The 27,536-nt window shown below is 39.4% G+C and overlaps 3 protein-coding genes across 3 annotated transcripts in view; 2 read left to right on the top strand and 1 right to left on the bottom strand.

Moving 5' to 3' along the window:
- Positions 1-12,051, top strand: part of LOC311490354 (E3 ubiquitin-protein ligase rnf213-alpha-like) — a 94,171-nt gene extending 82,120 nt beyond the window's left edge. The window contains exons 50-69 of the mRNA XM_084547802.1: positions 22-212; positions 395-523; positions 3,345-3,455; positions 3,666-3,902; positions 4,286-4,373; positions 4,544-4,578; positions 4,677-4,777; positions 5,063-5,216; positions 5,945-6,119; positions 6,342-6,430; positions 6,626-6,877; positions 7,307-7,436; positions 7,673-7,750; positions 7,925-8,105; positions 8,566-8,770; positions 8,943-9,020; positions 9,199-9,396; positions 9,737-9,826; positions 10,002-10,180; positions 10,440-12,051. Coding sequence (XP_084403928.1) covers positions 22-212; positions 395-523; positions 3,345-3,455; positions 3,666-3,902; positions 4,286-4,373; positions 4,544-4,578; positions 4,677-4,777; positions 5,063-5,216; positions 5,945-6,119; positions 6,342-6,430; positions 6,626-6,877; positions 7,307-7,436; positions 7,673-7,750; positions 7,925-8,105; positions 8,566-8,770; positions 8,943-9,020; positions 9,199-9,396; positions 9,737-9,826; positions 10,002-10,180; positions 10,440-10,596 — 2,858 coding nt within the window. The 3' untranslated portion in view covers positions 10,597-12,051. The remainder of the gene's footprint in view (positions 1-21; positions 213-394; positions 524-3,344; positions 3,456-3,665; positions 3,903-4,285; positions 4,374-4,543; positions 4,579-4,676; positions 4,778-5,062; positions 5,217-5,944; positions 6,120-6,341; positions 6,431-6,625; positions 6,878-7,306; positions 7,437-7,672; positions 7,751-7,924; positions 8,106-8,565; positions 8,771-8,942; positions 9,021-9,198; positions 9,397-9,736; positions 9,827-10,001; positions 10,181-10,439) is intronic.
- Positions 12,052-12,193: 142 nt separating this feature from the next.
- lsm4 (LSM4 homolog, U6 small nuclear RNA and mRNA degradation associated) lies at positions 12,194-16,745 on the bottom strand. Its single transcript, XM_084547946.1, has 5 exons — positions 16,239-16,745; positions 15,674-15,715; positions 14,826-14,924; positions 14,396-14,576; positions 12,194-13,030 (listed from the first exon to the last, which is right to left on the bottom strand). The coding sequence occupies exons 1-5, from the start codon at positions 16,434-16,436 to the stop codon at positions 12,903-12,905; spliced, it is 648 nt and encodes a 215-aa protein (XP_084404072.1). The 5' UTR covers positions 16,437-16,745; the 3' UTR covers positions 12,194-12,902.
- Positions 16,746-17,438: 693 nt separating this feature from the next.
- On the top strand, positions 17,439-25,355 carry tmem38a (transmembrane protein 38A). Its single transcript, XM_084547595.1, has 6 exons — positions 17,439-18,060; positions 22,321-22,477; positions 22,864-23,048; positions 23,791-23,878; positions 24,325-24,442; positions 24,660-25,355. The coding sequence occupies exons 1-6, from the start codon at positions 17,937-17,939 to the stop codon at positions 24,855-24,857; spliced, it is 870 nt and encodes a 289-aa protein (XP_084403721.1). The 5' UTR covers positions 17,439-17,936; the 3' UTR covers positions 24,858-25,355.
- Positions 25,356-27,536: the final 2,181 nt, after the last annotated feature.

Below are 27,536 nucleotides of genomic sequence, written 5' to 3'. Positions count from 1 at the left end.
CTGATTACATTGCTTTTGCAGACAACAATGTTCCGGACGGAGCAGAAGAATTTCTGAACATGGTCATCAAGCTCTGTAAGGATGGTGGGAATGATTGGTACCGTGTTTACCTGATACGTAAGCTCAGTGAATGGCAGGGTGTAGAGCTCATCCAGAGACTGGTGAAACAAGCAGACTTCAACTGGCTTTTCCCTGAAGAGATCCATCAGCAGGTACAGCAGCGTTCATTTGCAAATCCACTACTAAAAATATGTAAGTCATAAAACAAGTAAACATGTCACCATTATTAGACGTTGAAGCCAGTGGGACCATCACATTTCAGAACCATTTAACATCAATTTACTTAGATTAAAACACGTTTTTGCTACTTTAACCCTATTCATGGTGTTAACAGAATGAGGACCGAGGCCAGATGGACCAGTATCTTGTGTATGGTGAGGAGTACAAAGCAGTGAGGGGTGCAGTTGCCAAAGCAGTAAAGGATGGTGCCGCTCATGTAGACAAAATAGAGGAAGTCTGTGAGGTACAGTATTTCTTTGCTATAGAGATGTAACGATATGAAAATTTCATATCACGGTTATTGTGACCAAAATTATCACGGTTATCAATATTATCACGGTATTGTTAGATGTAAAAGGTACTGAACACACACTGAAATCTTTTAACCAAGTTTTATTTTAAAAAAGAATACTTTTCTTTACATTCACTGCTCAAGACTAGATCTAGTCTTACAGATTCAAGAATTGGTACAGAAAAGAAAACTCACTGTTTTATGTAGTTGAAATCAAATATGCATATGAAAGCAACACTACCATTTTAAACAAAGTAATGTGAGGGTAGCTATTGGCTGTCCTAAAAGTCGCTAGAAGTCGCTAAATGGCGTCATCGACTAATTTGGATGTAATTGTGATGGACGCTGTAGAGAGAGAGGAATAACGTGAATAACAAAGAGTAAAAAAAAAAGCCTAAATATGTTTAGAACTACAAATGAACATTCTTCTGTTGATTCTTGGTTGTTTTTTTGTTTTTGTTTTTTTTATTTTGCCATTGAAATAGGCCATCACCTCTCAAAATAATTTCATGACTAATGCTTTGCCGAGCCACACAAAATTAATTTTGTCCTGTATTATTAATGCTCCTCCTTTTTCCGGGCTTGGTATTGGCAAAGTGACTTTAAAGAGACACTCTGGCAGAGTTACTTAAGTTTTTTTTTTTAGTTTTAGTTTCCTTAAATTTGGTTTAGTTTCTAAACTTATGCTCCACTTAGGAGCCTACAACGAGTCACAGTAAAACATGCATTTTTTTACCATAACTAGAACATTTTTAACTTTTTTTGTATAAACGGTTTTAACTTGAGAAAATTAACAATCTAAATGGATTATCATTTCATTATTTATTTTAGTGTGACAGTGAAGAAACATTTACATCCCGCTCTGTAAATGAGGGCGCGATCAGCGGCAGCTTTGCGCATGCGCCATTCTTTTGCAGTGCCATGGGTCTCCTCTCTGGTCTGACTGCTGCTGCGCGGGGCTACTGTGAGACTGACCGCCTGTGAGTGCTTTGGCACGGGGGAGGGGCTCACGGCAGCACCCGCTGCTTGTTGAGGACAGTAACTGAACCGATATGTGCTTTCACATCAGAGTCTCCAAGAACCAGAAAAGTCTCCAATAACACCAGAAAAGGTCGCTAGATTTGTCGCTAGTCGCTTTTGAAAAAAAAAGTCGCCAAGAGGATTTGAAAGTCGCTGGAGAAGGTGAAAGCGAGAAAGTCGCCGTTGGCAACGCTGCAGACAGTGCAAACTGCGCATGCGCGCCCGCTTCTGAGAGAGTGCCGTTCAGGTGCCGCTGTTTCAGGAAATGAGCAGTATCACTGAGTTTTTCTGTAATCAGTTGCAGTAATCAATCACGGTTTTAACGATAATTAAAATTTGAAACGGTAGTACAAACCGTCAGGAATTTTACCGCGGTTTATCGTCATACCGGTAATCGTTACATCCCTACTTTGCTACCACAAGTAATGTTCCACACACCCTCTTTCATAACTTTAAGGGATTTTGTTAAGATTTGGCCCAAACGTTCAGTTAGACCAGGGGTCGGCAACCCAAAATGTTCAAAGAGCCATATTGGCCCAAAAAAACAGAAACCATACCTGTCTGGAGCCGCAAAAAATTAAAAGCCTTATATAAGCCTAATATGAAGGCAACATAGGCTGTCAGTATATTAGCTATAAGCCTATTAAAATGACTAAGCAGGGTACAAATACAAAATGAGCATTAATGATTAAATGTTTATTTTCCCCGGAGCGCATCCTGGAGAGAATGACGCACCACGTGAGTACGCTGCTGTACAATATTTGGTGCTTCAAGTTTAACTTCCATTACAATATTGATGTTTTATGTTTTGTTGCATTGATTAAATTATAGAAATACAAGAAATAGAAATACAGATACAGATCAGCAGTCTTTCTCTTTTTGCCTTTGGGATACATGGCCTATCGCACACCCCCGTTTGTTTACAACAGCCACCCGCCTGTCACCGTGCTGCACTGTGTGTCGCAGGCTATGACGCAATTCTGCTATTTGGCAATTCTGAAATTCGGTATTTATTACATAAATTTTTACAGCATAAGAATGTTTGTGTCAGGTTTTCCCCCTAAACAATTTATTCCAAAAAGATGGCGTACCAAAAATTAAAATTTATCTTCCATTGGCACTTTACATGGAAAAGAGAAATGAAAACGAACTGACATTTATTAAAAAAAATTATGAGTTAAATTATTATTTATTAGCGTAGTATTTTTTTTTGTTGGAAAGATTGTGTATTTTAAAAAACATCAAAAAAAGCCCAAAAAATTAATTCTTTTTCCATTTTCACACATTTTTGAAAAACCTCCAGGGAGCCACTAGGGGAGTGCTAAAGAGCCGCATGCGGCTCTGGAGCCGCGGGTTGCCGACCCCTGAGTTAGACTCAAGGATGATTAGATTCAAATTTGATGGTCAAATGTCATAAAACATGTTATTTATATATAAGACCTCATAAACCATGCTATTTAGCTATCAATCAGTTTATGAACGTGATATCTCAGGAACTGCTCAAAGGAATTTCTTCATATTTGGGCAGAAATCTCTACTTGGACTCAAATTAGTGTTTGGTGGTCACTATGTTTGGCTATAACTCAATAAGTCATACTCTGATTAAGAGAAATTTTCACAATGTCTATTAAAATGATTATTGACTTTGTCTAGACAGACATAGAATAATATTGAGTAAATTTCAACCTGACTAGCTGATGGAGGCATGCAACTGTGAGGCAGTAATGCTGGTGGTGTGTTTTGATTAATTCAGGGATGCACTGCATCACCAAGGAATCGGACACTGTTTGTCCTTTTGGCTCTTTTCCGAGAGGTTACAACGCTCTACAGATCTGAAAACAAGAAGCGTCATCCTACCCCTGAGGTATGAGCATCATAAAAATTATTATTATAAATAAAATATATTATTATTATAAAAATTAAATATATTATTCTTATTATTATAAATCAAGACTGTTAAGGAGTTGAACAAATACAGACAAGAATTGATCAGGGGTGGTCAGGGACCGCCAACTCATTACTCAAATTAAATCTTAGCTGATGCCTTGTGTATATTCCTCTACCTTCTCTGTAGTTATGTGCAGCATTTGAAGATCTCATCCAAGGCTCAGACTATCTGCATCAAAAGGAAGTAAGGAAGTTTGCTTCAGCCTTGGTCAAAAATGATTTGGGTGCCCCAGTTCCTGCTCAAGGTACTGTAGACAGCACTGTCGCTGAGCTGATCATCCATCTGGAAGCTGTGCTGCTCACTGGGACTCACCGCCTGCTGATGCCACTCAAGCACCTTGCTCTGGCCCCTGAAAAAATGCAGGTAACTTGTCTCATTTGTGCCTTGTTTGACCATTATAGCTCCAAGTGTCAGCTGCTCTCTTTCAGGTGCCTTACGTAAACTAGTGTTTAGTTTGTTTCAAATGTCAGTGGATGGGGATTTTATATTTCAATACAATGCTAATGATAGGAACCTAATTAAACATTGAAAATCATTTTCATATCACAGCTCCACCGTATATATGATAGATGTTTTGCTCTGATAAATCAATGACTGCTTACGCTCTGCAGTGGATTATACAGTCAAAATCTTCCAACTGAAAAGTAACACTCCATAAAGTGTTTATTGCTGCATTAGTTATTGGTAATTACTTCCATGCCTCATTCACACCACCTCATGAACTTTCTTTTGCTCTAACCTAAAAGGGAGCTTTTATACCCACAATGCCTGACGACATCTTAGCTGTTACCCAGGCAGTCCTACAACAAGATTATGGTCAACTCACTTGGTATGGTGAGTATTTTCATTTACTCATACTAGTCAATCAACTAGTATAAACTTACAGCTTCAATTATTATATTAATTGCTACTTAATTCTCTTTAAAGTATTTACCAGTATGTATTTTTAGTTTGTCACTAAAAACACAATAAGTGTATATTAACTGGTTGATCATTTTCCACAGTGTGTCCAAATAATCATCCATTCCTTGTTGATGAGGTAAGTTATTTTTATGCTGCTCCAGTTAATGTATTTTCCACAGTAATTACAGGTATGAAGTACATTGTATACACTGTATCTGGTATCATTCACTGCAGTGTGGCCTGCCAACGGAGAGAGGTCAATGCCCGGAGTGTGGGGAGGATGTTGGAGGTGAACACCACGTAGCCTTCCCTGGATCCAGACAGGTTCAGCTACAGTGAGTGTCATTAATTGTCATATTGTCAAACCACAGTCATGTTCTGGGTAGTCTCTTTAATAACAGCGTAAATTTTTATAAAAAACTGGTTGCATTTTTTATTTCAGCGTACTTTTTGCTCAAATGAGATTATTGGGTGAATCATAATTATGATGATAATATGTAATCATAGTCCAGGGAGGAGTCCTTTTCTAAAACATTAAATATAGTTGTCCTATGGTTGCGGGGCAAGTATGTGAAGTCCTCACTGTGCTTCTACTCACTAAAGATGATCTGTTGTTTTAGGGATCGCACAAGGTCTGGCCACATCCTGGGAGACCCTGAACGGAGAGACAACTCAGAAGCCCTGGACACCAAAAACATGTCTCTAACTCCCTTTACACTGGTCAGACTGATTACACATTTGGCCATGCTGCTGGGAGCCTCAAAGAATTCCCAGGTGAGCAGATGAAGAGTCAATTTTATTTTCGTTTTATCTGAAAATGGAGTACCGTATTTTCCGGACTATAAGTCACTCCGGAGTATAAGTCGCACCAGCTAAAAAATGCATAATGAAGAAGAAAAAAACATATATAAGTCGCACTGGACTATAAGTCGCATTTTTGGGGGAAATTTATTTGATAAAATCGGAGACCAAGAACACATTTCATCTTGAAAGGCAAGTTATAGTACTAACAATAGAACAACGGGCTGAATAGGTGTCTGGTATGTTAACAGCTATTCAGATAACCGTAGCATAAACAACATAACATAACAAGTTTACCAAACTCTCGATCTCACTCCAAGTCACTAAATCCATTGAATTCTTCATCCTCTGTGTCACTTCTAAGCAACTCCGCGAAATTCGGAGATAGACGGCGCACCGCCGCTATTACGCAGGAGTAAAAGAAGTAGCAGATACTGGCACACAAGCCTAGAGTGCCCTCTCGCGGCTGTCAGTGTGAAAATAACGAACACGTGAAATTATATATTTTAATATATAAGTCGCACCTGAGTATAAGTCGCAGGGCCAGCCAAACCATGAAAAAAAGTGCGACTTATAGTCAGCAGCTACTGCTTAGTAGCACTTTGTGGACTGTTAAATAGCAGCATATTTTTTTCTGTGTGTAACCTGCTTGTTCTCTTAAAACTGACCGTGACATTGTTGTCTACGCTTGGTTTATTTAGTTTGTCCAGCAGATCATCCAGCCACGAGTGGAGGATGTCCGTGAGTTTCTCACTCTGCACATAACAAAGGACCTGGATCAGCTGAAACGGGCGCTGGGAAAAGGAACTGATGACACTGTAACAACTGTCCACTTGGTGCTCAAGTCCCTGCAAGAGCTACGTCAGGACAGCCACTGTAAGCAATCAGTCAGTCAGTTAGTCACAGTGAAATAATAAATAGAATATAAATGTCTAAATCATGAAAGAGTGAATCATCTATACTGTTTAGGACGCTGTAGATTTCCATACATGCCCAAATTAAAATCCACTATGTTCACATAAATAAATAGTAAAATATCATAACTTTACTTTTTTATAACTAAATATGCAATAATATCTTCTATTTGACTTTATCTAGCTGGTATTGACCCTCTACTGAAAACTAAGGCATCCAGAAACGCTTGGGAGACGGCTGTGGCTACAGATGTAATTACACCTAAGTTGAAGGTAATTGCCATATTTTACAATATATCCTTTTTTTCTTTACAATTAACAATAAAACTTTAATGATGCGTGACAAAAGTTTATCTCTGCACACTGAGTCTTATGATCGTTCACATATCTTATGGCCAATGTTAGACATGCATGTTACCATAAATATGCTGCTCTGACTCTGGCTGATGCTGCTGATTTTGTTTCTAGGATATTGATCAACTCCTGCAAGAAGCAAAACGCAACATCAGAACTGACCCCCGAGTATCTTCCAACCTAATCATGAGGACAACCTTTGGTGACGATTGCACCTTCCTTGCGTCGCTGCGGCAGGACTCTCAGGTCCACAGCTCGGCAGTGTGGAGCTGCCGGGAGAGGCTCTCATTGCTCAGCCTCACACACATTGTGGAGCATAAAGATCAGAAAGAAGAGCTGCCGCTGCTCTGGAGGTTCCTGCAGAAGGTGAATGTCTATGAGGTGTAAAGCTTTGTGGCCATGAATTCAGCAATATTAGCTGGCAGCTACTGGCCAGATGGTTAGGAAGTTTATCTTAGATATTCCTCCGGACCTTTTATTTGGAGCCAGACTTTAGAGCAAATGTCAACCTTTCCCACACAATATCGTGATGTGATGAGTACATTGATGTTCCTGTGGCAATACATTCTTCTAGATGTAATAAATGCCTGGTCTGTCCTACTCTACATCCCTCTGGACTTTTAAGTTTTTAACTCCATTACTTGTAATTCTCAATTTCAGAAAGTACGTATTTACAAAGATTTTATTTTGAACTTTTATTGTAAGCTAAATATTTGCCAGAGGGATAGCAGGAGTCTCCTCTAGCTCACATAAGAGACGATACGTCCTTAAATGTGTTTGTTTGTTTTCTTGCAGGAGAGAGAATTTCGCCAGATAAAGTTCCTTCCAGAAATCCTCAGGCTGCAGAAACATTTAGTGAGAAAGTATCAGAACGCATCCGAACAAATAGTCGGCTCCATCGCACAGTTCATTGAAAAGCAAACAGGTACCAGACCTAGACACTGTTTTATCTCAAAATGTTAACATTTGATTGACTGAAAGCTAATGTACTACCTCTTGATTGATGTGGACGCAGCAAAAGTCTTTCAAAAACCTTTCAAATAGACAGAAGCTAATGAGACAGAAAACAACTGATGTGTGGCATTTTACACACACTCTTCCTTTTCTCGTTAGATTTTTTTTGTCATACAAATAAAGTCTATTGGAACGTTCTTATTTCAGAAACGAGGGCCTGGTATGAAAAACACATTGACACCTTCCTGAAAACATGGAATCTGCTAAGAGTGTCTGTTACCAGCAGTAAGTAAATCACTTATCACTCACCAATGCAAGTGATAAAGGGTGCAAAAACATCTTTATCTTGCTGTTTTTCTGTCTGTCTATGTAAAGCCAGAGCAGTGTAATGTTCCAGTTGTTTCATTTGTTTTGTTATAATTTAAATAGAAATACTCTACGTGCCCTTTCTAAATACAGATGAGCTGAAAATCCCAGAGGAATTTTGCAGTGAGGATTTGGATCTGAACAGCGATTTTCAGTACCTCCTGCCCCGACGCCAGGGTCCAGGCCTGTGCGCCACCGGGCTGGTCAGCTACCTGGTGGCGCTGCACAATGAGCTGGTGAACGCTGTGGACAGACACACTGGAGAGGACAGCAGGTGCAAAACATGCTATTGTGTTGTCGACTGTAAAGCAGTGATGCAAAATGCTGTTACAGTACTGCTGCTCTGTTTTCCAATTTTTTTTTGTCTCGTGCCAATATGAACACTAGAAGGTTTTGTTGAGGTTTTACAGTAAGTGATGATCCTTCTATGCAAAGATGTATTTAATAATTAATCCAGCAGTAATATGAGAATTTGTCTCTGTTCAATTCAGTTTTATTTATCTCAAAATGATTTATAGATCCCAGAGCCTGAAAGAATGAAATTCCCTCTTTACTGATATTGTACTGAGGCATGATGCAAAAACACTGTTTAGGAAAAGCCAAATTTCCAGCTCACTTGTTGCTAATAATTAATATTGACAGATAAATTCTGCCTTGCTTTCACTGAGCTTCTGGTTTGTGCAAAGAAATGTTCTAGGAATAAAAATGTCATGTTTTCGTTTTGATGTCTGCAGCAGCTACAAGGTGAGCGTGGTGGAGCTAATGGAGCAGCACGTGATCCACTATGACGTGGAGAAGGACCTGCTTCCTCTGGTTTTATCCAACTGCCAGTACAGCTTGGAGCGTGGCCATGAGACAATATCACAGTATGACCTGCCCAGGATCCAGCAGCAGATCCTCACCCGCATCCTGCAGGGAAAACCTCTCATCACACGAACAGTGAGTCCCCACAGCTCATCTCAGTTAATACAAATGACATGAGGACAATCAAGCTTTGTACAGTTACTGTATTGACTCAATTGTCCACCCATGGACAGGCTCTATTGTATCTCTTTCTCAGTCCTGTTTCTGCATTTTCCTGCTTCACTAAACTAGCTGTGCTTTATTGTAGGGGATTCCCACTCTGGTCAACACTCAAGAGAGAGACTATGAAACCATTTTCAAAACTGTCAAAGGAAAGGTGCCTCAGGTAAAATGACAAATCTGTATTTTTATCAAAACGTGCCATTGCTATTTTATGTTTTGCAAAAGACTATAATTATGAAAGTGATTGGTCCGTAAACAATAACAATTGTAAGGTAAATCCAAGTGCTACCTTTGTGCTAGGCTTTGTGGAGACTTCATTGATTGTTTGTTTCCTCTTTCAGGACGTTCTAACCTCTCTGATCCGAAACGCCGTGTCCAGAGAGCTGGACTCCTACAGCCAGGTGTGTGAGGCACTCAAGATCCTGGAGCTGCTCCTGGGTTTCCTCTCAATGACTGGTGGCGATCCCCTCATGCCGCTGGTCTCTTACCTCGAGAACATACTGAAGATGGCCCAAAACATTGATCCTCAGATATTGCAGGTCAGTGCATGTGCACCGTCTTTGTCTGGAACAACAGTAAAGTTTCCTAAACATAGGATGGATAGTTAATAGATGAAGCTGGAGAACTTACGTCTCAGTTTTTAAAAATATAATGCACACCTTAGAAAGACAGACAGGTTAGAGCAGCATAATCAGCTGTAGACTAATACTAATAGTGAAAAGACAACAGATGGCCAGATGGTAGTAATATGTAACTGACTTTATAAAGTCTGACATCCAAATAAACTATAGTAAACTAAGTAATCTACAAGCTGTAGCTTGTCGAGTTTCTGTTTTAGGTTTTAAGACTGAGGAACACACTTTTTGGTTTTCGTTTCAGGCTCTGCGCAGATGCTCTCTCAAACACTGCGTTTCTCTGTGGCAACTCCTCTCCTCCCTCAAATCAGAACACATGCTGCGTCTCAAGATGGTAAGCAATGCAGACATTTTTGGGGCATTTTGGTTGAGAACCAAACAAAAGCACAGGGTTGAAGATTACCTGAACATTAGCACCCCATAAATGTACTACATTAGTCTCAGTAATACACATTTTCACATATAAAAGAAATAGCATAAAATCCCTAACTCCATGTTTCTGTGAACAGGATCTCTTTTCCGGATATCCGGCTGAGTACCAGGAGCCACTGACGGAGGATGACAAGACTGATCTGAAAGGCTTCATGTTCAAGAGAAACGTGGACCAATGGCTGCTGGAGGTGCACGAGTTCCTCTTGCTGAGTTTGGGTCGCCCGCGGGCCACAGACCTGTACAAGCCATCCTTCAGGTAAGCTGCAGAATAGTGAGGTGTTGTTGTAGTTATTGTTTTACTTTGCTATCTGTACCCATTATGTGAATCAGCATGGCATTTGTCTACGTGCTCTGTTAGGACAGGAGGATTTTTTCACTTAACAACTTGCTTAATTGAAGTGTAACCTGCCGGGGGAAAAAAGGCTTTTTTTTAAAAGAGGCAAAGTCACATGTTTTAAGCAGTTTTTTTTTAAATCAGATTTAACTGGTGATTATCCTCCTCTTTTCCTCCTCAGTCTTAAACTGGTGGTGGCTGGCCACATGGATCGTAAACAAGTTGAGGTCCCTCGTTACGTGGAGGAAAACTTCCCTGTCAATCTGAAGCTGTCCCAGATTGTCGAGATGTGGAAATACGCCGTCACAGCCAAACAGGAGTGGTTGATGGAGGGATGAACGGGAAATGTTTAAAAAGAGTTTTTTGTTCATGTCTGCTTTTGTTGATTTCTACATTTTTCGGATCTGCTCAGAAAATGTTAGAAGGAGCATATATTGTGTGATCATTTGTATATTTTATTTTTAGGATTATTCTTACATTTTTTTAAAGTTTTTTTTCAGACGACTATTTCACTGTTTAACACCAGCATCTGATGTTAGGATCCTGCTGGTGTTAAGTGTCCTGATTTATTTGTTTGGGTCAACCATTCTCCTGTGCATTATCGGAGACACAGCTAGTGCTACTTTGAAAGTTTCTTCTCATTATTATGAAGGCTAAATGTCCATTATAGTTATATAAAAGGATGTCATTCTTATTTTTGTTTGGTGAGCCTGGTCTCCCATTCTGCTGGATGACACATTTGAGTTTTTCAGACGATCTCAGATCATACATTCTTTATACATTTCTTTTTGTATATGATAATCATGTGTGAAGAATTAAAAATATATCAGCGACGTACAGTCAGATAAAACTAGAGCGCGTGGTCAGCTCTTTTATTCCAGTTTATCAGTTTAAGAATTATTTAGTCTAAAGATTTACTCAGAAAAATGTTGTTTGACTTTAAGCATATATCGTAACTTTTTTATGTTTATGTCTACAGATTATTCTTACATTTTTTACTATTTTAAACCAAAATCTGAATATTATGTTGATGAATCTGTATGGTAACGAATGAAGGGAAAATGCAAACTACATGTTTTGCATTTTATCTTTTTTCTTCATTGTATTTTCTTCTTTTTTTCTATTATATATTCAATTTTCACTTTTAATTTTCAAATTTTCATTCATTGTATTTCCATTTTTTTAATTTGCATTTCCATCATTTCCAACTTTAAATGTTTATTTGCATCAATTTGTTGTACTTTTTTTTTTTTTTTTTAAGCCATACAACAATCATGTTTAGAGCTGAACAATGCAGAACATAAAGTGTTTAAAGGCTCCAGAACCAGAAGCCATAAATCGGCCTTACGTACTGGTCGACTGCTGAAAATCAAGAAATCTGTAAAGCTGCAAGCGGTGAATGTTTATTCTTTTTGAGATTTAAACATTAATCATTAAATATGGAAATGCATCACGTGTCGTTTCATCAATAAATCAGTTTATATAGCGTACGCATGTGAGGACTGTTTTGATAAATACATTAACAAATATTCATTAATGAGTAACAAAAATGTGCATCATAGTCAATAAATCTAAATTAACTTTGTTTCTCAAAAAGATCAAATGTTTGGAACAAATAAAGGGAGTCTTGGCCGCTCTTTGATCCTTCATGTGACAGAAACAAAATAATAATAATCAGTTGAATTTCAAGCTTCTTTTCTAAAGGATTTTAACCTTCACTCTTCTGTTTATACAGCATGTGGACAAAACTTTATCCAGTCATCCTAGTTTCTTTTCTTACAACTCTAAAATCCACCAGTAGATGGTCAAATACAGAGGTCAACATTTCTGATCACTAGAGTTGATCACGACAGCTGAAATGTGTAGTTTGATTCCAATTCTTTTAGTTTGAGGCTGAATCTTTAGACACGACTGCTTCTCAATAAATACGACTCCTTTAACAAAAGCTGTTTTATTCTCATGTTCTCATGTAAATAAATTACAATATTGTCTTTTGTTACAAAAATAAAAATGAAACCCAACGTTGGAATAATCCATTTCAGACTGTTTTTTCCTATAAACCTAATTAACATCATTGTGTCATTTTAGAAATGCTTTAACAAAAGTGTGGATTATCAGGGACTGAATCCTCGTCTCCTGACTCGCTCTGCTGTGATCAGTGCAGGAGAAGGACAAAAAACAAAGTGGCAGAGCATCACAAACAGAGAAATGAAGAGCAAGTTAAAAAAAAAAAATAGATCCATGCAACAGCAGTTGGTGCTTTCTACAAAAGTACACCTGAGACGACAACTGACCAAAGAACAAGAGAAGTGAAACCTTGTCTCAGTGAACCAACAGATGCAAGGTTTTAGATAAAGTTTATGATACAACATGGTTTTGCTGTTGTAATGACACAAACTGACGGTGAATGGGGAAGTCTGCCAGCTCTGACTGGTACACATGTTCATAATAAAAAAAAATGTTAATACCCACTTCCAGATGCTAAAATAAACTAAATTCAGTGCCACAGCACAGCTTCTCTCAAAGTCTCCCAGTGAGATTTCTACAGCGTTCAGTCGTCAAACATCACAGCAGAAACACACACCAGTTAATTTTGTCTTCATGAACTGAAGGAGGAATCGCTCTGATTGACAGGCGTCGCCTGTCAGTGCTGGTTCTTCATTCCCTGTGGTTTGCCTGGTTTCTTATCCTGTTGCTGCTGCTGCTGTTGCTGCTGCTGCTGCTGGCCCCGGCCAGGACCGGTCATCCCTCGGCCACGGCCACCAAACAAACCTAAAGAGGACAAAAGTGACATTTGCGTTTCCTCTGGAAGCAAAACTATAACTGTGGGAAACAATGCATGCTGGGAATTTAAACAAAGGTACTAGGGATGGGAATTTATTAGATTTTATTGACATCTGTGCTATTATCAGTACTGCTTATCAGTCCAATGTTTTATTGGTTCCCTTATGAATTCCTGATCGAGTTTCTGTGTGGAGACAATCTCCTCCTGACGCTTGACTTGACTTGAACTTGAACAAATCAAATAATTATTTCTTCTGTACAAGCGTACTGGTCAAACTACCTTCTTAACACTAGAAAATATTGAGTTACTGCTATTTAACGTTACCCTCGTCAATAGAGGTCGCGGTGCTGCTCGTTTGGGGCAGTAGTACTCGAAAACAAAAAATAAAATCAAACAAAAAATTAAATTAAAATAAAATAGCAGTCTTACTATGTTTCACAGACAATTGTTGCTTGTATTTGCAGCACCTTTGTACAGTGTGGAGCCAACTAAAAATCAGCTCATCTAAGAGAAGTTTCACTTTATCCCAAAACCACCATGTGGAGTGTCATTTAGAGAAAAACATACTTTACGATTCCTACTCCTAATTGTTACAGATTGTCTTTCTCTTTGCAGAAAATATAGAAAAAGAACTTGTTAACTGTAAAAAACTGTTACAGAAATAACTTTCCTTGAGCCCATGGTGGTCCTATCAGCTAAATCAGTGTGACAACATTTTGTTTTCTGGGGATTTTATTAAGAGGATTTGTTCTTTTATTTTTTTTTCCTGGTGTTTCTCCTTACATACAAGGCCAAGCTACAACGGCCAAGCTACATCTTATCTTAAAGAACTCATAGCCCAATTTTGCCCCAGTAGATGGCTTCACTGGCTTATTTGTGGTTACTAGTAAAGTAGAATGGGAGGTAGAGACTCAGGTGACACTGAACTATCGCTTAGATATGTTGCTATAGATCTAGACTGCTGTGGCATGATGCACTGAGAACCTGTTCTCTACTTTCTTTTCTCTCTCTCTATCTCTCTCTCTCTGTCACCATCTATGCTTCCATGTGCAACTCCCACATGGCATGCCATTCATTTTCTGCCTCTCTATGTTTTTATTTGGATTGTTCCTGATCCTTTATAAATAAAATAAAATCTGTTTTTTAACTGGAATATTTCTGTCACATTTTTATTTCAGCCTAACCGTTTCAGATGTTTCTACATTAACTAAGAAGTAGATACCTTTTCAACCACAGGACAGCTGCAGTCACATATTTACACATTTATTTTATCTACTAATATTTGGAGCAAAAGCCTCAGCTTCCTGGTGGTAAGACAGCAGACACAAACAACAAAAGCTGATTCCACTGACCTCGGCCGGCTCCTCCTCTTCCTTTGCCCTGCTGCTTGTTCTGCTGGGCGCCTCCACGTCCGCGGCCCTTTGACACCACCTCCTCCTTCACCATGTCGATGATTTCATCAGGGATTCGCAGGTACTTGATGGTGCTTCCTCGGATGTAGCACTCAGGCATCCTCCAGAACTTATCTCCATCCTGTGAGGGGGGAGTATTTGGGAAAACTGTTAAATATGTTATAGTTACAGCTGAACAAATATAGAATATACTGAATAATGACTAGATTTTTAACTGGAGCTCAGACGCCATCGCTATGAACACAATGTTTGTGATAGATGTAATCTTAAAAATAAATACACAAGCGCTAATGTGCAAGTCTTAAATGCTCTGCTGGATAAACGCTCGTTTTAACAGCTGCAGTGAAGTGAGGGCAGTGCACAGCTTTACCCTGGAGGTGCAGATGACTTCCCTCAGGTTGATGTTCATCCAGTTGTCACAGCTGACCAGGTGACCGTTGTACGTCTCACCGTTCTTCAGCTCCACCAGCTGTAGAGACAAAAGACAGGATAAACAGCCAGGTTGTTAAGAGCTTTTTAGACGATGGAGCTCAATTTTTGTTATAAAAAAATAATTAAATAAGCTTGAGCCGCAAACTGGAATACATGCAGTGACTTTTAACAGCAGACATTAACATGTGTTCTTGGTCATCCAAGTCCTGGTATATCCAACAAGGCTAAAACAAAGGCAGCTGGACTTGGTGGGTTTTCCTGAAGACTTTTCACCATCATACAAGAGGCTTCTTCAACTTTTCCCACCTGAGTTGTAAGAGTAGCATTTAATTGGGGGCAAATAAATGGAAGAGCAATTCGAGCAATTCATCCAATTACCGGTAAGAATCTGATTGTTACAGTCTCTCGTCATGCGAAATTCAAGTGCACACCACACAAGGATGTTCCTAATAAAAACTTAAACTCATCACCAGTCACTTAGAACTAAAGCTATTTGTATGAGCGCCGAAACGTCTTCAAGAACACACGCAAGGATCAGCTCTCTTTGTTTTAGCTGTGTTTTCTGGATGGATGTTAACTGCTGTCAGCCTTCCAGTCATGAAATATTAGTTATGGATTTGTTTTACTGCTTTCAGTCTGGAAAAAAAATGTAAGATGCCACACACGGTGCAGAACGATTAACATTTTACAGCCTTTTAAGTTATTAAACCAGGATTAATATATGTTGTTGAAAAGTTGCAGCCCGCATAAGCTCAACGACAGCAGAGAGAGCCGGGGTCTCCTCACCATAGGATGGTTCTGGGCAGTCTTTAGCAGAGACAGGGGAAGCTGCAAAATGACAGAGAAACAAGTCACACACAGAACAGTCATTTAAACACCTGAGTGAACTTGATCATCTACATTTAGGACTGGATTATATACAATACACAGTCACTGCAGGTAGCCTGGTTGAATCATTGGATAAACCATCCAGCAGTGTTTCATTTTAGTAAAATCTTCTCCCTCTGTTTGGTGTAATGTGACAGGACAACTGCTATGTGCAGCTTTTTAATCAGTCCGGGTAATGACACCAAGGTTTATGCAACTAGTGAGATCAACTACTACTTCAACAAACTACCAGGAGTGGATGATCTTATATAACCTCAGCTACAGCAAATTTCAGCATATAAATACAACAGCTTTGGGTAAATTATGTTAAATTTAGCTACAATGGCTAACTCAACTTAGCTAGCATACCGGCTGTGAGCCAGAGCTACTAACGCTGCTAACTCTGTTAGCTCGATAGCTGCTGCGCTACTGAAAATTAGAAAACTACAAACTGTCAGAGTTTTTAAAAAAAATCAATTCATACCATTTTTGTGGTATCTCTTTCGTTATTTAAGTCCTTCTTGCTATCTCGGCCCTTCGCAAACACGATTTTTCCCACCGATTCTCTTCTTCTTTTTCCTGCTTCTTCTTCTTCGGGGTTTTTTGGTAGTTTTGACGCTATTGGACGCGTTACTGCCCTCAGCAGGATAGGAATACTTCTGGCTCCCAAGTAATAAGTCATCCTCTTAACCTAAGAGCAGAATAACAGTGCCTCCTCTGCTCTCCTTTTCCCTACAGTTGCCATTTCCATTTAAACAACCTTTTTGATTTTTTCATCTTCATTTTTCAAGTTGATGTCTTTTTTTTTGTAATGCTTTTCTTCGCTGCTGAATATGCTGTTTCATTTCCCTCAGTCCCAGCATGGGACCTATACAGTCAATGCATGGGACATAATAATTCTGTAGCAAATACTGAGCTTCCACCTTTGACTGTTTTAGAATAGAATGTCTTTTTTTTGTCATTGTACAGGTAAATAAAAAGTAAAAGAAATGTAAAAAACTACAGTAAAAAAATATGTACAAAACTATAAACACTAGCATGACATAACAACCCCATTCACACATAATAAGAAGTCACTGTTATTGCACATCACTTGAAGTTATTGCAGTTGTTTAGGAGAAAGTATTGCACATTTGCACATATGAAACTGAGATAATATGCATATGAAATTATTGCACGGATGTATTGCACATTATGAACATTATTGTATGAGTTATTGTACAATTCACTTTTTTTTAATGTTGGAGTTTAGTTTAGTGTGATTATGGATCTTGCATATATTTTTAAATATATATATAATATATATGAATTGTACACATACTATATATATATATATAGTATGTGTACAATTCATACCACAACAGTATAACAACAATTTTCTATATTTTCTTCTTTAATTGACGTTTAGGAGAAACGCGTTTTTATTCGTGTAGCTTTGGGGCCCCCTGGTGGAAACAGAGGTCACTGCTTTGGTTGTTATTTATGATAGAATAAAAAAAGATAAAATGATCGACTAAATCTTAATCTCAATAGGCCTTAAATATGTGTATGTGTACACACATATATAACATTCGTGATGTTGTTAATTTAATCTGGTAATGTGATCGCTCCTTTCACATCAACATCTCTCCAACGCCTGGAGAGTGTAAACAAACCGATCATTTTGCTGTGAGTCGGCCTCTGATCCTGATGTTGGGACGTGTTTTTATGATGAGTGAAATAATCTTTGTCCTCATTCGTGCGCGGACACGTGGCTGTGGTCTGACTGCGTCTCCGAGCTACATGAACCCTCTGTGAGCGCCTCGCTGAATAATGATGACCGGGACGAAGCAGAAGAAGACCAGGCCTTTGTTTTTCGGTTCAGTGCTCGAGCAGCTGAAGCAGCTGAAACCTCCTGTCGCCTAAAAAGCGGAGCAGCTGGCACGGACGGAGGGCAGATGAGGATGATGATGCTGCTGCTGCTGCGGCTGCTGAGGCTGTGGAGATGAGGGGTATTAATAGGAGGGCTTGAGTGTCACAGGCTTTCACTGTCGAGACCGGGGGGCTTCGTGGAGAGTCGGTGGACCGGGTTGGGGGGGCTTCGGATTCAGACTGCGCAGTTGGAATTTAAAAAAAGCAAAAAACAAACAAATAAAAAAAAAACTATAAAAGCCAGGGACTCGTAGTTTATCAGGTGGACAACATGGACATGCTGGCGGCTCTTAATCTGGGCGATTATGCCCAAGCTTTCTCTAAAATGGGAATGTTTCCTGTGTTTGATCTGGCGTATTACATCGTGTCCATCCTCTACCTCAAATACGAGCCAGGTGAGTGTGTTTGACACTTTTCTGTTTGCTCTCACCGTTTTAGATTAACTGCTTACTTAAATGTTAATATATGTTGTATCCATGCTGCAAGCTGAGTGGCAGGTGCATGCTCCACAATAAAAAGAAAACACAACTAAGATAATGCATTTAATTTAAACTCGTGAAAGCTTAGAAGTTAGATTAAAGGCATTTTATTATTAAGTTAAGGCATTTTTTTGGCATAACTCTGCTGGCTGAATTCCCCTACAAGGACTTTCTGTTGCTCTTATCGCTATACTACCCTTTCCTTATAAAGCATGACCTGTTACATAAACTCTAGCAGCAGCTCTGACTGCTTTATGAGAGGGAATGTGTGTTGCTGCTGCAGCCTGACCTCATTTAGTGTGTAGGAAATAACTGGAGTAGATTAAACCTCTCAGCTTTGGGTAAAGCCTGATATTTTCTAAAAGTTAACTCCTTTGAGCACCACAGCCCCGAGGCTCATGAAACCTGAGAGAAGGCCAGCGCATAGCAGCAATAAATAGAAGAGCCTGAAATAGACGGAGTCAGAGGGCCTCCGAAGCCCCTCTTCTGCACACTTTCAGGCTCCTGTCGGATGAGTTATTTACACTGAACATGAAATAAGCTGTTGAGCTAACAAGTGTGACCTTGCTGTCCTGGGAAGGTACATCCTTAAAAAAAACAAGTTTTACTCCCATTGAATTAAAATGAACATTTAACATGAAGGTTCAGTCATTTTTCTGCTCATTTTGGTGAACAAACTTTTAAAGGATACTCTGTACTCCTTTCATGTGCAACGCATCTGCAGTTTGCTAGGTAAGGGTTAACCATGATGGCGAAGGCATTGTTTTTGGTATTGTGAAATTAAAGAGAGGAAAATGTTTGGTTTGAAATAAACTACATAGTCACCTTTAAGACAGACATCAAAAATATACATACTGATTAAGACTTCACCTTTGGAGGGACTAAAAATGTGCCCTTGGACACACTGCAAAGATTACGGCCAACTAGCATGTTTGTTCTGCGACTACATTAGAAGAAATAACCAGCTGGTATCTCCTGAATCATGCTGATCAGTCAGTCTTTATGATAGATGATGAGGTAAAATAATCCTATAATTTATCCCACAGTGGATTTGTGTATTTAAATGCTCAGATCACATGAAGTTGAAGCTGCTTATTTACTTTCGTAACTTCCACTTTCACTTTACGTGTACGGGTTTACTAAACTGAACCACCAATCAGAGCAATCTCTCTCAATGATGCACTTGACCTCTGATTCAACATGCTCAGCTGGACAAAAAACCCTACAGAACACGAATCCAACTAGTGCCATACCCACTAGTCCCACTAGTGCACACTGCCAAATGGTCACAAACTCTCACAGAAAACTAGACAATTCCACTCAACTGCAAAAACATTGTTTTTTTTAATTCATAGCATCCTCACCAATGATTCAGATTATCTCAAGGCACTTCAGAGAACCCAGAGGAAGTGTTACGGTGAAAAACTCCCTTTTAAAAGGCAGAAACCTTGAGCAGAACCCAGGTCATGTGCTTGAGGCCGACACAGGCCAATGGCCGACTATAGGCTTGGTGTGTCACGGCCCTCATGGGGAATTCCTAACTATTTTACACGTTAAAATCTGTTTAGGTCCAGAGGGAACAAAATCTGATATTTATATGCTCAATTCACTTGAGTAATGTCTCTTGAGTCAGTTTCCAGAGCTAAAGGCTACAAGTCATCCTAGCATAACCCACCTGAATATCCAGTTGAGCTCTCAGAGGTTGTGTTGCATTGTGGATAATGTCAGCTCCAGACATTGGTAAAAAAAAAAAAAAAAGTGGGATTTAATAGGATGATCTCTTTGGTACCTCCTTTAATTTAAGTTTTACTGTTCATGTGAGTCCAACAATGTTGCAGGCGTGTAAATCAGTCACGTCATCTTATTCAACAGTCACTTCTGCTGTAATTTGTTGCAAAGTGACATGGATAAAGTTTTATAACTGCACATAACACGTTTAAGGGTGTTATGTGCAGTGGCACATAACAGTTGGCTGTATTTTCTATAAAATAAGAGGGTGTTCCTGTTTTTTAAGTTATTATTTTACGTTAAAGTTTAAATGCAGCATTTCATCAGAGCCCAGGCTGACTTCTGACTGCAGCTGCATTAAAATATCTATAATTTGACAGTCAAATGACTCCTGCTGCCGACATTTGAATGATCACCATATGTTCACCCGTTCCCAGCATGTGTCTGAGTGAAGAATCCTGGTTCATGCCACATGTTCGGGGAGCACATAAATGTGGTTTTGTGGGGTGGACACAAATGGGAAACAAGTGTGGGGTCAAAGGTTAAGACAGGCTTGACAGTTGCAAGACTGGAGGAGCAGTTGAGCAGAACGTATTTATAGAGGAGACATTTCTCAGGATCGGATTGCTTTCAAACTGAGCGCCACTAACACCGCGACACCCTCACCCACCTGTTCTTGGAGATTTGTCCTTGCATCTCCATTTACTGTATGTCTCTAACAATGTAACACAGTCTTATAATTATATCATGCTTTAAATATAAACACGTAACACTTGCGTAGTTGGTGATATGTGATCAATGTTTATACAGATTTCATTACAGGAATAATAGAAATGAAAATCCCCATCTTTATTTAGTTTCATTCTGCTCTTAGCAGCAACAGAGAGTTACGATTTTATGCTATGTTCTCCTATCACATTACATTATAGAACGCTATGAATCATATTTTTTAAACCATATTTTTGAAATATGATCAATTGGTGCAGGTTAAAGTAAAACAGAATAACGTCAATGACACCTTGTTTCCAGCCTTGTGTAGTGATTGTTTAGAAATGCATTTCTTTATGGATGAACAAAAACGTCACCTTTGCCTCGGGACACCCAAACGGTAACCTCCGCAGTTCCATAAATGGCCACTTGAGGGTGTCCTCAAAATGCCCAACTTTACAGCAGAAACAAACACGTTTACAGCCTGGAACAAACACGGTTTTGGTCTCTAGAATTAATTTCTCAATTGATGATGACTGTACGTGGGTGAATTTTTTTATAACTCACATGTTTAAATTACATTAAGGCGTAAAGTTGTGAATAATTTACATATTGGTGCTGTCTTTGCCCGTTTTTAAGTTAGCCAGGAGTTGGGTGGAGTCAGACACTGCCAATATGGCGTTGACCAGAACCACCTCCATTGAGCTTCAAAAACACTTTACAGGAATCCTTAGGGTCCATCTGTTTGTACAGTCGGTGGGATAGCTACCTGAAACGACTGATCAGAACAAATATAGACCAGAAAACAAAGATGACACCTTGCCAATCTGCTTGTCTTTCTGGTTCACTAAACTGAACTAAGTACCGACTACTTAACTACTTAACAAACTTTGTGACATGACATGTTGGCATAGTGTGTTTTCAGCAGACACACTGGCTAGACTAGTTTTCTAACTCACATAATTTGAATGTCAACAATAGTCAAGCACCTGAATAAGCCTGTGAGCTAACTGGATCTTTCCAGTTTCCTGGGACATGAGTCGCTTTGGAAATCCACCATAAGATTAAATAGAAGTACTCGAGGCCAAGAGTTGTTAAAGTCTGTCATTCGGTCAACTCATAGATGTCTGAAGTTGTCTTGAGTGAATATTAAGATAAAGAGGCATATTATCAGGGCGTGACATGCGATGATAGACTGGGCGTGTAACAAGATACGGCTCACAGACACACACGGGATCCGCTGATAACAACTTCTGAATGTTTTCAGTAACAGCTTGTTCTGACAACCCATTGATTTGAGTGGAAAAGCTCCAAAAAAAGCATTTAGATTTATTTAAATTTAGCATTAATAAGGAGGATGAAAAGCGTAACTTTTTTCCTGTGTTTTGAAAAAAATAAATACAGAAGTCTAAGGCATTTTGCAAAAGAATCTTAAAATTAATCATTATAGTTATAAACAAACAAATCAGTGCCATTATTTTGTAATTTCAAGTTAAGAGTAACTTATTTTGGGACGTGTCTTTTTTGATAGCACCACTAGGAGTCGCCAAATATTTTCTTCTTTGCTACAAGTACCTGCAGTTAATCATTTCTAAAAGGATGTAGACCAGATTACGGTCTGGATCTGATATTCAATAAACACAGACTACACCAATTTATAATGTCCACATACTGTTTTTTTTCATACCCATTACTGTGTGTCAGGGCTGTGTCACTGACAGCTCGTCCCCTGTGTTGCAGGCTCGGTGGAGGTTTCTCGCAGGAGTCCCGTGGCCTCATGGCTCTGTGCCATGCTGTACTGCTTTGGTAGTTACATCCTGGCAGACATCATGCTTGGAAGCAGCCCCATCGACTACTTCCAACACAACAGCCACATCCTGCTGGCCTCAGCTGTCTGGTGAGCAAATCCCCATAACATGTAAACCAGTGGAAGAGTCCCTTCTTTTATTAAACTGATTAAACTGTGTTAAACTCTCTGCCTTTGTTTGGTCTATCAATCTCCACATATGTAATATTGTAGGCCATAATCTGAACCTGTAGTGTGGCCAGGTGACCAAATACTATTAAGGCTACTGAGATAATAAGAATTTGAGGGATTACAGGAGAATGTCTAAAGGCAGATTTTAGTATTTTTACTCAGTGTATTTGAAGTCAGCACATTTCAGAGCCACAAATAAATAAAGGAAAGTTTTAGGATGCATGGCAAGACACACAATTACTAATTGATTGTATTATTAAAGTTTAATATTTTCCACCATTTCTCTGTCTCGGTGTCAAACTCAGGTACCTCATCTTTTACTGCCCGCTGAACCTCTTCTATAAATGTGTGGCTTTCCTGCCCGTCAAGCTGGTGTTGGTCGCCCTGAAGGAAGTGGTCCGCACTCGTAAGATCGCCGCAGGTGTTCACCACGCCCACCACGCCTACCACCACGGCTTCTTCATTATGGTGATCGTTGGATATGTCAAAGGTGAGGTTTTTATACACGACGCAAAATTGACGGAGGTGAACGATAAAACTGAAAACAAGCCCCTCCTAGGTTTTTTTGTTTCAAAATGAAGCCAAGTGGCAAAGTGGCTGTACAAACCTTAGCTGCTACACCTCTGTGTTTGGTGATGCCTGGTGTCGGTGCTGCATTCAGTGACATCGGTTCACTGCACGACCGACATGTGACTGAGCCGCACATCTGCCTGTCTGCAAGGATGGGTTACCGACAAATACCCCTTTGATGTTACAGGAGGGTTCACTGATTAAAAGACGCAGTAAATCTAAATTATATCTACAAATGATGAGACGATTGTTACATACTGCTGATTTGTTTTCAAATCAGTTTTTTTACTCAATGTGACAGTGCTTTTTAGTTTGGTTACCTGTCATACCCGCTTTACCCAGCCCAGGGAAACAGATGTGCATGGTAAAATTATAACCTTACAACAATTTGATTGTTTTTACCACAGATAACGGCTGTAATAAAATGGACTTTCACAGTCCAAAGCAGTAGGCCGAGTACAAAATTCATATTTAAAAGAGAGATTAAAGAGGTTTCCCCTGGTCTAGTCTCCTTCTGTATTGACAACATTACAGAGGCCCAGTTGAAAAAGAGTGGAGAAAAGCTGGAGCTAAATAAGAGCAGTGACATTAAACAGAGACTTTTCTTCTTCTTCTTTTTTTTTTGTCCTCATTTTTCCCTCTGTCTATTTATATCTCCCCAGGATCCGGAGTGGCTCTTATTTCCAATTTTGAGCAGCTGCTGCGCGGCGTGTGGAGGCCCGAGACCAACGAGATCCTCAACATGTCATTGTAAGAGAATGGACCCATCAAGTGTGCACTTGTTTCAGTGTAGTGAAAACTTTCATTCTTTCCCAAGACCAAAAAAAAAAAAAGAAAAGAAAAAATAAAAATAACGCATGAAGCAGGTTTGCATGAAACAGACATTCATGTGTTGGATTTTGGCGCCCCACAGTGGCAGCAAGTGAAAGGACTTTTATCAGGTCACTTTTAAAATTATTTTTTTTAATACATTATCTTTTTTATTTATACTTTAACATTATCAGATTGATTTAAAATACTCGTATGTATATCTAAAACAAAGGCAACCAGACTATGACTAGAGTCCCAGTACATGAAACCCCCATTCAGTGCAAATAAAACCCAGCAGGTTTTCACATTTCATGCTGCAAAGTTTCCTCGTCATCTGTGCTGCGGACATCCTCTTCACTGACAGTTTGCCTTTTGTGTCTCGGCAGCCCGACTAAAGCCAGCCTGTATGGAGCCATCCTCTTCACCATGCAGGAGGCACAGTGGCTGCCAGTCTCCAAGAGCACCCTCATCCTCATCTTCACCCTCTTCATGGCCACAAGCAAGGTGCGATTGGCAGTGATTTGTTTGATCCTAGGGTTGTTGTGTTGCATGCAAGAGGAAAATAATTCTTCATCCCAAGGGGGATCATGTGCCCGCAGAATATGATGCAGTAGAGAAAGAAAACTGGTCATCAGTGTTATCAGTGTTGTGACTTTTGAAAGTGCCTTCAAAGCCACAGAGGAAACTATCAACCCTTCTATAAACTTTTCTCTCCTCTCAGGTGACGATGACCGCCCGACACTCTCACGGCTCCCCCTTTGCCCTCATTGAGTCCTGGATCTGCCATCTGCTGTTCGGCTCTGCTCTGGGCGGTGGAGAAGAGGATCACCATCACGCCGCTGCCCCATCTTCACCTCTCAAAACCAAGGAGGAGCTGAGCGACGGCTCTCGCAAGAGGAAGGCCAAGAAAGCTGAGTAGGACGCCGTGCTGCACCGACGAAACTGCATCTGACTTGCCCTCATTGCCTCTGCATGACGGGACTTCCTATTCCTTTTTTAAGGAAAAAGGGCAGTTTGATGTTTTGCCAAATGAGACCCTTTCCATTAGAGCAACCTGGGGCTTTTTGCATTTTACATAGCACGAGGACTCTGTAAATACCATGGCAAATGTTTCACACTACCTGGACATTTTAAACCTGTTTATTTATGTCTCTGTGAACATCTGTGCTCAGATCTGTGTGGAGGAGCTGCGTGGTCGCCTTAGGATGGCCTTCGTAGTTGTGCTACCAGGTGTAAGTGGTTTCCTTTCAGTCCCGCCTCGTCTTATTTCAGTTCGGAAAGAATCAGAAAGTCCAAATTAATATGAGTCTCAATCAGAAATTCAAATGTGAATAAAGCATTATGTGACATAACATAGCTGCTTTCTACTGTGAGAAGAAAACAATTATATCTTTAAATAAAATCAAGACAAACACTGCGTCTGGGTGATGTGTGTGTCATTTCTGTGTCTATTTATTAAAAATGAACAGCCATAGTATTCACATACTATGAACTGGTTTTGCAAATTACTGCAATACATTAGTTAAACATGTGATTTAAAAAGATGCTTTTTTAGTTTTTTGGTGTTTTTCTTTAAGGAAGACTGGGAGCAATCTGAACATGTTGATACATTTTTCTTTATAACTCGAGGACTACTCTGAGAAGAAGACTATAAAATTAAATTTAATGCAAGGGAAAAAAAGTCATATTGACCCACTGTATCTCAAAACAAAGCATGGCTCAAGGTGACCACATTACTGCTGTAATGATGTCAGGCTTTGTATGCATTCAAAGTAAATGTGTTTTTTTTTTATTATTACTTGAACTGAGAGTTAAAGGTACACTTATCCTAAAGAAAAACTCATTCGTCAAAATCTGTGGAAAACCTCTTCCAGGATGAAGTGCTGTTTTTAACATAGGTAGAGAGAGATCCTACTGAGCATGTGCAGAGTAACTGTCATCACTAGACTGTTTCTGATTTGAGCAGCTGACTGCGTTACAGTTGGCCTCCCCTGTAAAGGATGTGAGAATCTGACACATCTCCTTTAACATGAAAAACTGATCACAACTCCACCGTTTCAGATGCATCTTCAGTCAAAACAGCCGTCCAGGAATCAGCATTATGTAACGCTGAGGCTGCAGGGAGATGGCAGGAGAACGTCTGAGGTGACCCCGAGGTCACACCCTGACAAACTCCCCCTGCCGCGTTCACCAGCTTGTTGTGGAAGCAGTAAATCGTTGTTAATGAAGTTTGCAGGAGGTTGTTACACTCGAACTTTGACCTTAACATACCTCGCAGCAGCAGCAGCAGAGATCAGGCAGGGAAAGTGTCTGTTCACTGGATTTTCAGGTTACATTTGTAGCTCTGGTGGTGTTCACATACAGATGCTTTAGCTAGTCAAGTATTTAAGTAATAACACGAAAATGTACCTGAAGTATCAATAATTTAAGTATTCAGTGAAGTATTTTATAGAAATGGCCAAAAATCGATCAGATGTAAACCTATTAATCCTGTAGATAGTTTAGGTAGAGCTAACTTTTAACTAAGAGGCTAAATATTGTTTTCAGTGTGGATTAAGATGCAGATTTAAAAGAATCTTTTTTACTTTGATTTTGACACAAAGAAGCTTTAAGAAGCATAAAAATGACTCAGTTTTGAAGACAGTCACTGACAAAACCCTTGAGTTAGTAGTTGTCTTTTTAAACAATGCACCACATTTTAAGTCTTCAGATATTCTTATGCAAAATATTAATTTATAAAGTAGTTGTCAAACAAAAGGGAGTAAAATGTATAATATGAATTTGATTGGAGTGTTAATGCATCATAAAATGTTGTATAATTACCTGAGTTTTTCAGTTAAGTACAGTATTGTGTAAAAGTATCCTCTGTGGAATTAGATGGGTTGTAAAGCTACTTAAAGTGGATCATACTGTATGTTCTGGTCTTTAATAAAACATGTCATTGAACCAATCAAGACTAAATTAAATCCTTTAAACCTTTATTTCTTGCTGTTGAGTTGTTGCAGAAATGCCTTGGAAACGTTACAACGGCTTCCGTGAAGTCACCAACACATCAGATACAAGCTGCTGACTTTTCCAGTGAAGGCCCACCGCGGTGAGACTTCCCGGTACTTTTGAACAAGGCAACGAGGCTGGAAACGGGGGAAGGAGAGAAGAGAGGAGGAGGCAGTAGGAGCTTGTCAAGGGGATCTGGACCAAAACCCCAAAAACTTCAGAGCTAAGAATGTAAGCAACATCTGCTGATCCCATTACCGACACACATACTCTCCAACTTGAAGGCTGTTATATTTAAACCAAATAAGCTTTAACTTTAAATCTACATTCATTTTGAATACTTATTGCAAATCTGTTTTTTTCTTTTTTTTTCTATACCTAATTGCCTTCTTGTCTCAGCAGAATTACACAACCGTACGGCCATAATAACACTGAACACATAGATACATAATCAATTAAATGCAGACATAAATAAATGCTTTTACATTTAAATAGATGAATAAAATGAAACACAAGAAGGCTGCTGGTTGTACAGCTGCATTTCACACACACATTTTATTCTAGTACATAAAAAGTACATGCAAAAATGCCTTTTAATAATCTA

The sequence above is a fragment of the Chelon labrosus genome, assembly GCF_963514085.1.
Source record: "Chelon labrosus genome assembly, chromosome: 7".
In the NCBI taxonomy this organism is placed as follows: Eukaryota; Metazoa; Chordata; class Actinopteri; order Mugiliformes; family Mugilidae; genus Chelon; species Chelon labrosus.
This window is presented reverse-complemented; position numbering and strand designations above follow the sequence as displayed.